At 45.4% G+C, this 12,590-nt stretch overlaps 1 protein-coding gene across 2 annotated transcripts in view; it reads left to right on the top strand.

Moving 5' to 3' along the window:
• MARC2 (mitochondrial amidoxime reducing component 2) overlaps positions 1–12,590 on the top strand; it is a 36,137-nt gene that overhangs the window by 3,591 nt on the left and 19,956 nt on the right. For both annotated transcript variants that reach the window (XM_030812846.1, XM_030812845.1), the window contains exons 2-4: positions 3,289–3,462; positions 9,569–9,731; positions 10,734–10,874. In XM_030812846.1, the coding sequence (XP_030668706.1) occupies positions 3,289–3,462; positions 9,569–9,731; positions 10,734–10,874 (478 nt within the window). The remainder of the gene's footprint in view (positions 1–3,288; positions 3,463–9,568; positions 9,732–10,733; positions 10,875–12,590) is intronic.

The following is a 12,590-nucleotide window of genomic DNA, read 5'->3' as shown; positions in this document are numbered from 1 at the left end:
ACTTACCCGTTGCTGTTGGTTGTTTGGGGCACTGTAGCTCTTTTGGGGAATCGGGGCTCCAGGCTTCTACACTGATCCCTCTACCACATACTCATGTTTTACCTGTAAATTCAAGGTGCCGGCTTTTAGTGTTGCAGACTAGGTTGGGGTAACTTGGTTATGATGAAATCCATACTCCAGACTTATCTCTTCTTTCAGATCTGGCAGAATAGAACTAGTTATTCATTCACTGGGCACCGTTTTGTGCACAAGAGGTGAAAAATAATATTGCCCAGGTTGACAGGGAAATGAGATGGTTGGGGTATATTACAAATGGCAACCTTTTAACCTGTGATTGCTGTCTTTGTCCTGTCCCAAAATTGGACTCCCTGTAAGTTGCCACTTGTTCAGTGACAGTGATGAGTGGGAAACCTCTAGTGACTACTTCCCACTGTTAACCCCAGCAGTTAATGCCTGTGTTATTATACAATAGGCTGGAGCCACAGGCCAGGCTGTGAGCCACGGTGAAGGGCGACATTAGTAAGGGATGAATGGGAGATGAGAAGATTCAGCCCATGGAGAAATAATGTCAGAAATAATGTGCAAACAGGTTTGCCACTCCTGTTTGGATATGGCTCTGGTTGTGTGCAGATCTCAAAGGGAGTCTTGTCTGGGGAAGGGGCATGTTGGAAGTTAAGGGTGAAGGCTTTAGTGAGGTTAACCAAGAACTGTGCACCAAGGGACAAGGCTGGAAATAGGGAATAGGGCCCAGCCCTATTAGGCATCTAAATCAGAGGATGCCTGCCTATTTCACTGTAGCCCCATTCTCTGGGCAGACATCCTCTGATTTACAGAACCCAGCCCCAGGATGAGTGAACCAGAGAACTGTGGGATCTAAAGGCATCTTTGACCAGGCAGGATGGCTCACATCTGTAATCTCAGCACTTTGGGAGGCCAAGGAGGGAGGATTAATTGAGCCAGGAGTTCCAGACCAGCCAGGAGGTCCAGACCACAGTGGGACCCCATCTCTACAAAAAATAAAAAGATCAGTTGGGCGTGGTGGTGTGTGCCTGTAGTCCCAGCTACTCAGGAGACTGAGGCAGTAGGATCGCTTGAGCCCAGCAGTTCAAGGCTGCCATGAGCTAAGATCATACCACTGCACTCTAGAGCCTGGGTGATAGAGTGAGACCCTGTCTCCCTCTCTCTTATTAATTAAGTATAAATATATATAAATGAATAAATAATACACATATGCATATATATACTTAGAAAGGAAAAGGTGGGCTGGGCGCGGTGGCTCACACCTGTAATCTCAGCACTTTGGGAGGCCGAGGCGGGCAGATCATGAGATCAGGAGATTGAGACCATCCTCGCTAACACGGTGAAACCCTGTCTCTACTAAAAAAAAAAAAAAAAAAATACAAAAAATTAGCCGGGTGTGGTGGCAGGCGCCTGTAGTCCCAGCTACATGGGAGGCTGAGGCAGGAGAATGGCACGAACCTGGGAGGCGGAGCTTGCAGTGAGCTGAGATTGTGCCACTGCACTCCAGCCTGGGTGACAGAGTGAGACTCCATCTCAAAAAAACAAACAAACAAAAAAACAAAAAAAAGAAAGAAAAAGGTCGTCTCCTCAGAGGGGTGGGGACTTGCTGCTACCCAGTGTCACTAGCTTTTTGGAAGGGGGTAGCCAAGACAGTTACTGGAATGCCTTTACACTGCCACACCATCATAATGCCAGTTAGCAGAGCACAGGCTGCCAGCCATTGTCTTCTGGTGTGGTTGCAGGGAAGGGACAGTTTAGCCAGCACCTGGAAAGGACTCTACTGATAAGGAGGTTGCAGATGTAAGACTATCTGTCAGGGTCAGGACAGGGCAGAGACGGAGCTCCCTGTGCTGGGATATTGGATGTCCTCCTGAGGTCTCCTCAGGCTTTCCCTGGTGGCTCTGGTCATATTTTGGAATGTCTCCCTGGGAGGAGCCGCCCCTGCTTCTGGAAGGGGCTGTGCTTTTTATCCTCCTCACATTTGGAAAGCCTCTGGTTTTCAGGCAATTTTTACTCATCAGTGCCTGCATTTTCCTCACTTGCTTGTCTGCAGATTCTATCTTCTTTCTAAAATAGTGATATTGGGCTGGGCACAGTGGCTCATGCCTGTAATCCAAGTACTTTGGGAGGCTGAGGCGGCAGGTCACTTGAGGCCATGAGTTCAAGACCAGCCCAGCCAACATAGCGAAACCCCATCTCTACTAAAAGTACAAAAATTAGCTGGGCGTGGTGGTGCACGCCTGTAATCCCAGCTACCCGGGAGGCTAAGGCAAGAGAATCACTTGAACCTAGGAGGCAGAGGTTGCAGTGAGCTAGACTGTGCCACTGCACTCCAGCCTGGCTGACAGAGTGAGACTCTGTCTCAAAATAAACGAAATGAAACAAAACAACTAAATGAAACAAAATGAAATGAAACTAAACGGTGATATTGAAATTTATGTTCCCTAGGAGTGGAAGATTTTTTTCCTTTTGGCAACACAGTCTTTTTTGTGGTACAGCCCCAACCTATATGCTAGGCTGTAGGTAAAAGCCTAGCCAACCGGGCCTGGCCAGCCTTCCCTCACTCTTCAGCTCATCCCGTAGAAATACAAAGTAAGGAAACCAAGTCCAGTACAGTAGCCTCTCTGGGAAATGAGTGGGATTCTTATCTAACATGTGACTTCTGTGAGTCTTTGTTCTCTATGTCAGAATGTGTGCATGAAGAGGAAAGGCTGTTTGGGAGGTTTCCTGATGTAGGACCCCCGCATGCCACAGCAAGTTAAACAGAGCAGAGGCCGGCCTGGTTCCTCTTGGAGGCAGCAACATTGCAAGAACTTTGTCTCAGACTCCAATTCACTTGGCCAACCTCATCTTGTTCTACAACAAAAGGACCTGAAAGCCATTTTAGTTCTCCCAGGGCCACAGAGACATATTTAACAGACCTACAGAAGCTTCTAACCAAAGCAGAACCCCCAGACAAGCAGCAGGGTTGCCTGAGCCATGAGGGAGAGTCTCTGAGCTAGGTTCATGTTCTTGTTTTTGAAACTGGAGATTGCCATACATTGGCCTGACGCTCTCCCAGAACTGTTTCTGCCACATAAGCTCTTTTTGGGGTCACCAACTTTTAGACCCAAATCATTTGGCCAGACCTGGATAATTGTCTGGAAAATGACTGTTAGGTCCCAAGTCGGGGCGGGCGGAGAGTTTCGAGGAAGTAGAAAGCTGGAGGGAAGCTGTTGGGAGGTGGAAGAGGATTTTCTGAGTGTGCCCTGGTTTGTTTCTCTGCAGGTTTTGGCTGGTGATTAAGGAAGATGGACACATGGTCACTGCCCGGCAAGAGCCTCGCCTCGTGCTCGTCTCCATCACTTATGAGAACAACTGCCTGATCCTCAGGGCTCCAGACATGGACCAGCTGGTTTTGCCTAGCAAGCAGCCTTCCTCAAACAAACTCCACAACTGCAGGTGTTCTGCTTGGGGGCATCCACAGAACTGCAATAGGCTTGATTTCTCTTCAGGCTCCTCCTTTCATGCTGTCTTGCTATCGTTTCTATAGTACAGGATGACATTGGTAAAGGAAATATTTAAAAGAAGTGCAGTTTGAGTTGGGATTGGGCACGAGTGGATGATGCAGGGTATTGTTTTAAGGGTACCTAGGATTTGTTTTAATCAGGTATGGTTGGACACGCAGACACAGAAATGACTGTCCTGAAAAATGAAGATGTTATACCAACAGATTCTCTAGAAACTGGAGGCACGCCACGCCACACAAGGCCAAGTGGGGAAGCACCAGGGTGGGTCAGGAGGCAGAGGGAGCAGGGGGAACATGTGGGCAAGGGCTTTTATTGTGTTTTCCACAGGAAAGGAGAAGCAAGGCAGGGGTGGCAGGCTTAGGGCTGGCTAGTTTGAATAATTTCAGCAGGCTCTGGGACACAGGTTGTCTGGTACTTGGCTCTGGGGTTGACCAGGGCAGGGGACTAGTGGCCCGGCATGTAAGCACCAAATAAAGGAGGTAACTGGGAGTGCAGACTCTGGACAGGTTGGTGTTCCTATTACAGGCACACTTGCAGGTCATCAGTCTATTATTTCTAGGAATTGGTCGGTCCTGGGAGAAGTAGTTTCTTCAGTGTCAACAAGGCTCCAAGATGTCAAAGCGTAAAACGTGCAGAAAATTAAAAGCGGGATTACTACAAGTATAAAGGTGGTACAATGTGCTCTTTAGGGCTCTTCTCCTTTCATTCAAATCTTCATTCAGAATTGTCAGCTCTCCAACCAGGCAGACAAGGGAGTTAGTGGAGACTTTAGCAGCTGTATCTCAGGGCTGGGTGAGAAGGATGCTGGAGCTTCCAGAGCTTTCAAGTTGACTCTGCAGCCTCTGAAGTTTGTGGTTGAGATGAAGGCATATTCCTTGGGTGTAAGGGATTTCCACTTCTGGCCAAAGACACACCTCAGACCTTGGCTTCCTTTTGGCCTATGGGACTTCTGTTGGGGTGTCAAGTTCCGTGGTTTGCTGGGGTCTTGTCCTTCCACATTAAGAAGTTTTAGATGCTTGTCATGGGATGATCTGGATCCCTTGTCACCAACTGAGCTTGTTAAGTGTGTGGAAGTTGGTGTTGTCCAAGGTCCCAGGGCTCAGAGGAGAGCCTCAGATTACTCCCTGAACTCTTATCTTACGCTTTTTCAAGCAAAGTGTCTAAGCTGAAATCCACCACTCATGGTTCCCAATTTTCAAAAGTCTGAAGCAATAATTCACTGAATTCAGTATTTCAGGTAATTATCTTAGCAAGCCCATGAGGGGGGTCATTAATTCCACTTTACAAATGAGGAAACCAAATCTTAGATCACTGCCACGAAAACACAGAGCTGGGATTTGAACCCACTTCCCTCCTAAGGCTTTTGCCTTTAACGTGTATGTGTAGGGAGAAGAAAAGCTTTTCCATAAATGACAGGTTTTGAGCCCATCAATTCATTGAAGAGGAAGAGTGTAGCCATCTTGGCTTAATTGGAAGACAAGTGAAGGCGATGGGTAAATACGTAGCTGACATGTGTCACATGAGTAATATGGGTGTTGTCCTGTAGACTCACTGTGTTGCCAACAGTGAGCAAGTTTTTCCCCCAAGGTTCTTTACCAGCTAAATAGGCAGAAATCTAGGGACACACACACCTTCCTGGATGGAAAGAGGGAAAGAGGAAGACCTTACAGGTGAGTTGCCTGGGTCTGAAAAAGACAGCAATTGCAGCCTGTTCTTTTTTATTTATTTATTTTTTGAGATGGAGTTTTGCTCTTGTTGCCCAGGCTGGAGTGCAATGGCACAATCTTGGCTCACTGCAACCTCCACCTCCCAGGTTCAAGCGATTCTCCTGCCCCAGCCTCCTGAGTAGCTGGGATTGGAGGCATGCGCCACCACGCCCGACTAATTTTGTATTTTTAGTAGAGATGGGGTTTCACCATGTTGGCCAGGCTGGTTTCAAACTCCTGACCTCAGGTGATCCACCCGCCTTGGCCTCCCAAACTACTGGGATTGCAGGCGTGAGCCACTGCGCCCGGCCTGCAGCCTCTTCTTATGTAATTCTGTTCCATGCATGAATTGTAGATCTGGATGAGGTGGGAATAGAGAGCCTGGAACCCTGGCAGTTTGGTGAAAATGTGCATTTGGTTTGATGTAGAGGTGTAGTCAGCGCACTGCCCTCTCTAGCTGGTTAGACATGCTGTAACTAGTTCAGCCTGTATTCATAAACTATTTTTAATGGATTGGTTGCCAAGGGAACTGCTAAAAACCGAAGAAATAATATAGGTAGTGTGTTTAGTTAGTGCCAGCTGCTGTGACAAAATACCATAGTCTGGGTGGCTTAAACAACAGACATTTATTTCTTATAGTTTGGGAGGATGGGAAGTCTAAGATCGAGGTGCTGGTAGATTGATGAGGTCCCTTTTCAGGGTTGTAGATGGCCACTTCTCATTATGTCCTCACATGACCTTCCCTGGTGCCTGCATGAAGAGAGAGAGCATTCTTGTGTTTCTTCCTCTTATAAGGGTACCAATCCCAGCATGAGGGCTCCACCTCATCTAAACCTAATTACCTCCCATAGGCCCCACATTGGGGTTGAGGGTGTCAACAAAGGAATTTTGGGGAGACACAAACATTTAACCCCTAACAGATAGTAAGTGACAGAGTGATTACCACAGCCAGCCCACCAGAGCCCAGAATCAAATAACATAAACCAACAACCTCAAGTTAGTAAAAAAAAAAAGAAGTCCCTTCACAGACATTTGGACAAGGCTGAAGTGTCATGAATTTTGTATTATTCTACACTTATTTTATTTTATTATTATTATTATTATTATTATTATTATTGAGATGGAGTCTCGTTCTGTCACCCGGGCTGGAGCGCAGTGGCGTGATCTCAACTCACTGCAACCTCTGCCTCCTGGGTTCAAGCGATTCTCCTGCCTCAGCCTCCTGAGTAGCTGGGACTACAGGCATGCACCACCACACCCGGCTAATTTTTGTATTTTAGTAGAGGTGGGGTTTCACCATGTTGGCCAGGTTGTTCTCAAACTTCTAACGTCAAGGTATCCACCTGCCTCGGCCTCCCAAAGTGCTGGGATTACAGGCATCAGCCACCATGCATGGCCTGATTATTGTCTTAAAAGGTGACGCGAATGTTTTAAAGTAGGGGGAAGTAAGACATGACCTCAACCCTATATTGAATTTGTGGCTCAATTTAGAGAAAATTGATGTGAAAATATGTGTGTGTGTATGTGTTTGTCTGTGTGTGTGTGTGTGTGTATTAAATAAAGCACTTGCAAGAGGACCTGGTACACAGTAAGCACTTAACTAGATATTAGGTCTTAAATAGCTATTATCTTTATTGTATTAATCCACCTTATCTATGAATAGTATTTTTCTTCACTTGTTTGTGTCTTATTTTATCTCTTTAATAAAGTTTTATAATTTCATCTGTAATGTGATTTTACATGTTTTGTTAGATTTAGTCCTAAACATTTACTCTTTTCTTCCACTTTTACATAGCAAGTCTTAAAAACACATTTTTGGTTGCTGTGTAAGATTGGTATTATTTATTCTTTAATTATTGATAGAACTTGCCAGTAAAAGTATCTGGATTTTCTTTGTAAGAGTCTATTCAAGTTTTTATGTCCTCTTACATAATTTTAATGAGTTACTTTTGATTTGTGAGTTAAGAGATTGCTTACTAATGAAGTTTTATTGAACCCAGAGTGAGGGTCAGTTTTTTCTATGGAATGTTGCTGATGAGACATTTTGTGTCAAAATGTAGAAGAGAGTGGATTCTGCAGAAAATTCTGCAAGAATTGGAGAAGATGACATGGCAGAGGGAGCGATACTATCCGGTGCAGGGATGGGAGACAGGGCTGGTGGAGGGATGCCTTCCATCAGGGAGAAGGGGCTCTGGTTAATTAGTATTCCTTTGCCCTGTTGGGGGCTTTTCTACTTTTCAAAGTGCCACCCATAAGCTTCCCCAGGTGGGTGGACGCTGTTGGTAATATGTGTGCACTTACGTACAAGTGCTGTTCTGAGGGGATGAGGGAAGAGCTCCATCCAGGAGCATATACTTAAGGAACTGCTGAACAGAGGATGGAATCAGTTTTAGGGGAAAGGCAGAAGGCCAGGAGAGGATCATGAGATGTCTGTAGAGCCAAGAATTAATCAGAGGTGAAACGGTGGCTTCGAGAAGGGGGTTTAGAGAGAAGGAAAAGGCCCAAGAAATGTGAAAGGAACAGCATTGAGATTTGACAGTAGATGGGAGAGGAGGTGAGAGGGTAGGGAGTCTCTACCCTCAGACCAGGATTGTGAGTTGCAGGGTACACAGGGGTTCATCTAACTGGGAGCACCTCAGGTGTCCACATTGAAATCCCTCACGTGCATCGCCTCAGGAGTCCTCACACTGGGGTGAGCCTTCCCATGATGGGGGGCAGGCCTTCCCATGGTAGATGAGGGTAGGGGAATCAGTTTCCATATCCTGTGAATCATATTTACAATCGGCAAGTTCTCCTGTCTCACCATAAACCTTTCCTCTTTGTACAGAGGAAAGGCTTTTGTCTGTCCACCCCACATCTTACTAGCGACATTGCCCTTGGAGGGAAAAGCATACAGGGACCCAAACAATGAAAAATGCTGGTGTTGATAAAGAGGGTGACATTAATGACAGGGTAAGATTGTTGTACTAGTCAGGGGTTCCAACTCTTTGTCTTACATTAAAATGAAGGTGCCTCCAATCAAATTGTTACTGATAAATCATTAAAAATACTTTTTGATGACAAATCACTATGTGACAAATATTGCCTAGAGATTCAAGGAATAAGTGAAATTACTATAACTCCCATTTCTATTTATTTATTTGTGTGAAAAATTCCTCAGGGCTAAATTTAAAGAAAGAAATAAAATTGATACTGAACCTTGTCTTATTCTAGCAATATGTGAGATTCATTCAGAGTTCTATGGATATTTTATAGGGTTAAGTTCAAATAAAATCTCACTTTTATGTTCAGTAATTATAAAAATATATAGCATATCTATTTTATTATGATCAATTGTATATAAATCGTAATTGTAATGATAACTCAATCCTGAAAACATTTCTTCACACTTGAAAGCTTAAGAAACAAACCACATTTAATTGATTCAAAAGAAATACAGTAAGTGAGCGATAGCCATAAAAATACATTAGGATAAAATTACATAAGTAAAATAATATACATATGTGTTCATGAATAAAAGGAGGAATAATACAAAAATGTTTAAATGGATAATGGTGGATATCAAACCAACATGGCATTTAGATCCCATTACGTACTTTTAAAAGCATAATGTAATCATTTTATTTTAAATGTCAGTGTTTAGAATTCAATGGAAATGATGTCTTTCAGAACAAATTAAACTTATGATGAAAAAGTTTACCTGTCAACTTATAGTTCTGTGAAGAGTCCATAGCTTTTTAAAACTCCGTTAGGGGAATTTAAGCAAGAAAACCTTGAGGGCCGCTGTGTTATCTAAAGTTATCTGTTCCCACCAAGTGGCATAGGTAGGTACCATATAATTATCTCCAATTTACAACTGGAGACAAGTCAGAGGAGTTAAATGATTTGCTTATGATCACAGAACTAGAGAATGGCCGAGTTCCAATTTGACCCAGGTCTGTTGGATTCTAAGCTCAGGGTGCATCTGCCACAGGGCAACCCCTCTCCTCTTGTGAAAGTGTCCTAAATCCTTGCCTTCATGGACCAGCAGCTTAGGCATCCAGAAGCTTGTTGGGAATGCAGAATCTCAGACTCTAACCCAGACCTACTGAACCAGAATCTGCATTCAAACAAGATCCTGGAGGATTTGCATGTACATTAGGGTTTGGGTAGCTCTTCCCCAGAGCACACTCTACTCCTTTCTCTTGCGCTTCTGCCCAGCTTTGACCCAAGGACCACTTAACAGCCCTCTGGGATGGTCAGGTCCCAACAGTCCAGCTGTTCATTTTTGACACCATCCCTCAGTGTATTGATATAAGTAAGTAACCTGGTGTTCTTTTGTGACCTTTCCAGGATATTTGGCCTTGACATTAAAGGCAGAGACTGTGGCAATGAGGCAGCTAAGTGGTTCACCAACTTCTTGAAAACGGAAGCGTACAGATTGGTTCAATTTGAGACAAACATGAAGGGAAGAACATCAAGAAAACTTCTCCCTACTCTTGATCTGAACTACCAGGTGAGCTTACAGAGAGTTTACCTTCACTGCTACTAGTCACCCTTCCCTTTCTGGCTTCCTTACCGGTGGATAAAGAGCCTCTCTTGGGACCTCAGTTAAGAAAATATGATAATGGCCCTGGTGAGATAATGAGGGCACAGCCTGGGCAGAGGTACCGGGGGATGGAAAAGAAGGTGGATATGAGAGGTGTCTCAAAAGTGGGATCTCTAGGGTGTATGGAGGATTGAATATGGGAGATATTATGGAGGGGGGAGCTGGGGGTGACTCCCAGGTAGATGGGGATGTAAGAGAAAACTGGCTGGAGAAACAAAAGTGAGAAGTTTGTTTGGGACTAAATCCAAGTTTCCTGGAATTACAGAAGCGGACTTTGTTCTGACCCGCCCCTCACAATCTGTGAGGTGTGCTTATTTCAGGTGCTGGCAAGGCACCTCCCCCTAAGGAAAACTGTCCCCTGAACCAAAGACCAAAGCCTCTGATTCTGCCATGAGCTAAAGTTTAAAATACAAGGACCTCAGGGAGTTTCTCTCCATAGCCCCTAAACTACAAGCTCCTTGAGGGCAGGGGTTTTTATCTGCTTTCTTTACTGCTGTTTTCCCCCTAGAACAGTGCCTGGTAGGTGCTCAGTAAATGCCTAGTGAGTGAATGGTGTTGTTGAGGAAATTATTACTGGAGTATAGCTGGTTGGTAGCAGGTCCTCGCTGTTTGAGGACGATGTGGGAAGGGGGTCACTGCTGGGGTGGGAGTGGGAACCCAGGAAGAGGAAGCCTGGTGAGTGACATTGGCCCAGAGCCGGCCCTGGCTGCAGCCCTGTCCCTGTGTATGGACAGGAACTGCTCCAGCTCCTGGCCACTGCAAGCCCAAAGTCACATCTCTCTCCTTCCTGAACACTGCTCCCCTCTTCTGCACTGAAGTGGTTTTGCTTGTGGACATTACTTAGCTTTGCAATTGGTCTAGGCCATTTTGTGGAGTGGTGGGGCCTGACTGTCCTGTGTTCTTGGCAAGGTGGCCTACCCAGACAGCTGCCCGCTCTTGATCATGACAGATGCCTCCCTGGTAGATCTGAATACCAGGATAGAGAAGAAAATGAAAATGGAGAATTTCAGGCCAAATATCGTGGTGACCGGCTGTGATGCTTTTGAGGAGGTAAGCGACCCACTGCTTTTGTGCATCGTGCTCAGATGTGCTGCTCACGGTGCTAAGGGAACTCTGCTCTAGCCAGAGCCAACTCAGATCCACCAAGGTCGAGTCATTCACTCATTGCTGCTGCCATCACTCATTGCTTGCAGAGTCGTTCACTCATTGCTGCTGCCATCAACGCACTGGCCTCAGGGGGGCGTTGCTCTCACCCGTTAATGCTTTGGCCCCAAACAGCCAAAACTCGAAATTGTAGCAAATCTGAGGTTGGAATATGTAATCATAGCTCAGAGATAACTGAGGGAAGCGAAGATAAAGAGTAAGATAAAGCCATTTTCCATTTCTCTATCACTCAGCAGTGCTCTCAAAGATTTGAGACTTTTAGAAGCCCCATGCCCCAAAGTGTGGACCAAGAGGACACAGGCAATCTGCCCCTGGAGACATACCATGCTGTGGCCCGAGTTCTCTCCCAGGGCACCCACATGCTCTTTTATGGAATTGACACCAGAAATTTCCACCCTTTTCAAGGACACACTTTTGTGGTCTTAAGGGAAAACTACATCAGAACCCAGTAGAAACCCTGAACTCTGTATGTGGTATACATATAGCTGGGTGTTGCTTGGTAATAAGAAGCATTAGCTGTCATATTAAGCCTGAGGGGTGAGCTAAACTTTCTGAGCAGTGGAAGTAACAATGACAAATACCATTTATTGGGTGTTTACTGGGGGCTAGGCATTGAGCTAAATAATCATTTCAGATAAATTACTTTTTTGATCTTTATGATAACCCTGTGAAATTTGTGTTACTGTCTCCTTTTTATAAGGAAAATGAAACTCAGAGGTGTTATACACTTTGCCTAGCAGAGAAATGGTGGCTGGCATTAGAACACAAGACTTGTAACTCCAGCATCCGTAGAGCTGGGGTGACAATTCCAGTTTAGAGATCCCAAATAGTTAACTCTGAGAGGAGAGGCTCTTAAACACCCTCCCGATTCTTTGCTCCCCTGAATGACCGTACTTCCTTTTGTGTGAGTAAAATGTGCCTAATTTTTTTTTTTTTTTTTTTGAGACGTAGTCTCGCTCTGTCACCCCGGCTGGAGTGCAGTGGCACGATCTCGGCTCACTGCAACTTCCACCTCCCGGGTTTGTGTGATTCTCCCGCCTCAGCCTCCAGAGTAGCTGGGGCTACAGGCACATGTCACCACACTTGGCTAATTTTTGTACTTTTAGTGGAGATGGGATTTCTCCATGTTGGCCAGGCCAGTCTTGAACTCCTGACCTCAGGTGATCCACCTACCTCGCCTCCCAGAGTGCTTGGATTACAGGCATGAGCCACTGTGCCCGGCCCCTAATTTGTTGATAAACATTGTTCTTTAGGATAAGCCTTTGCACTGAGCCTAGTATAAACCATTGTACATGTAGGCATTCTGTATTATCTGACAATTTGAAAAATAGCTGCCAGGTGCTGCAGGTGCTCATGTCTATAGTCCCAGCACTTTGGGAGGCCGAGGCAGGAGGATTGCTTGAGCTTAGGAGTTTGAGACCAGCCTGGATAACATGGCAAAACCCCATTTCTACTAAAAGAATACAAAAATTAGCCAGGTATGGTGGTGTGTGCCTATAGTCCCAGCTACTTGGGAGGCTGAGGCGGGAGGATGGCTTGAGCCCGGGGGCGGAGATTGTGCCACTGCACTCCAGTCTGGATGACAGAGCAAGAACCTGTCTA

This window comes from Nomascus leucogenys, chromosome 5 (assembly GCF_006542625.1).
Source record: "Nomascus leucogenys isolate Asia chromosome 5, Asia_NLE_v1, whole genome shotgun sequence".
Taxonomy (NCBI): domain Eukaryota; kingdom Metazoa; phylum Chordata; class Mammalia; order Primates; family Hylobatidae; genus Nomascus; species Nomascus leucogenys.
Note: the sequence above shows the minus strand (reverse complement) of the source record. Positions and strands in the feature narration are given on the sequence as shown.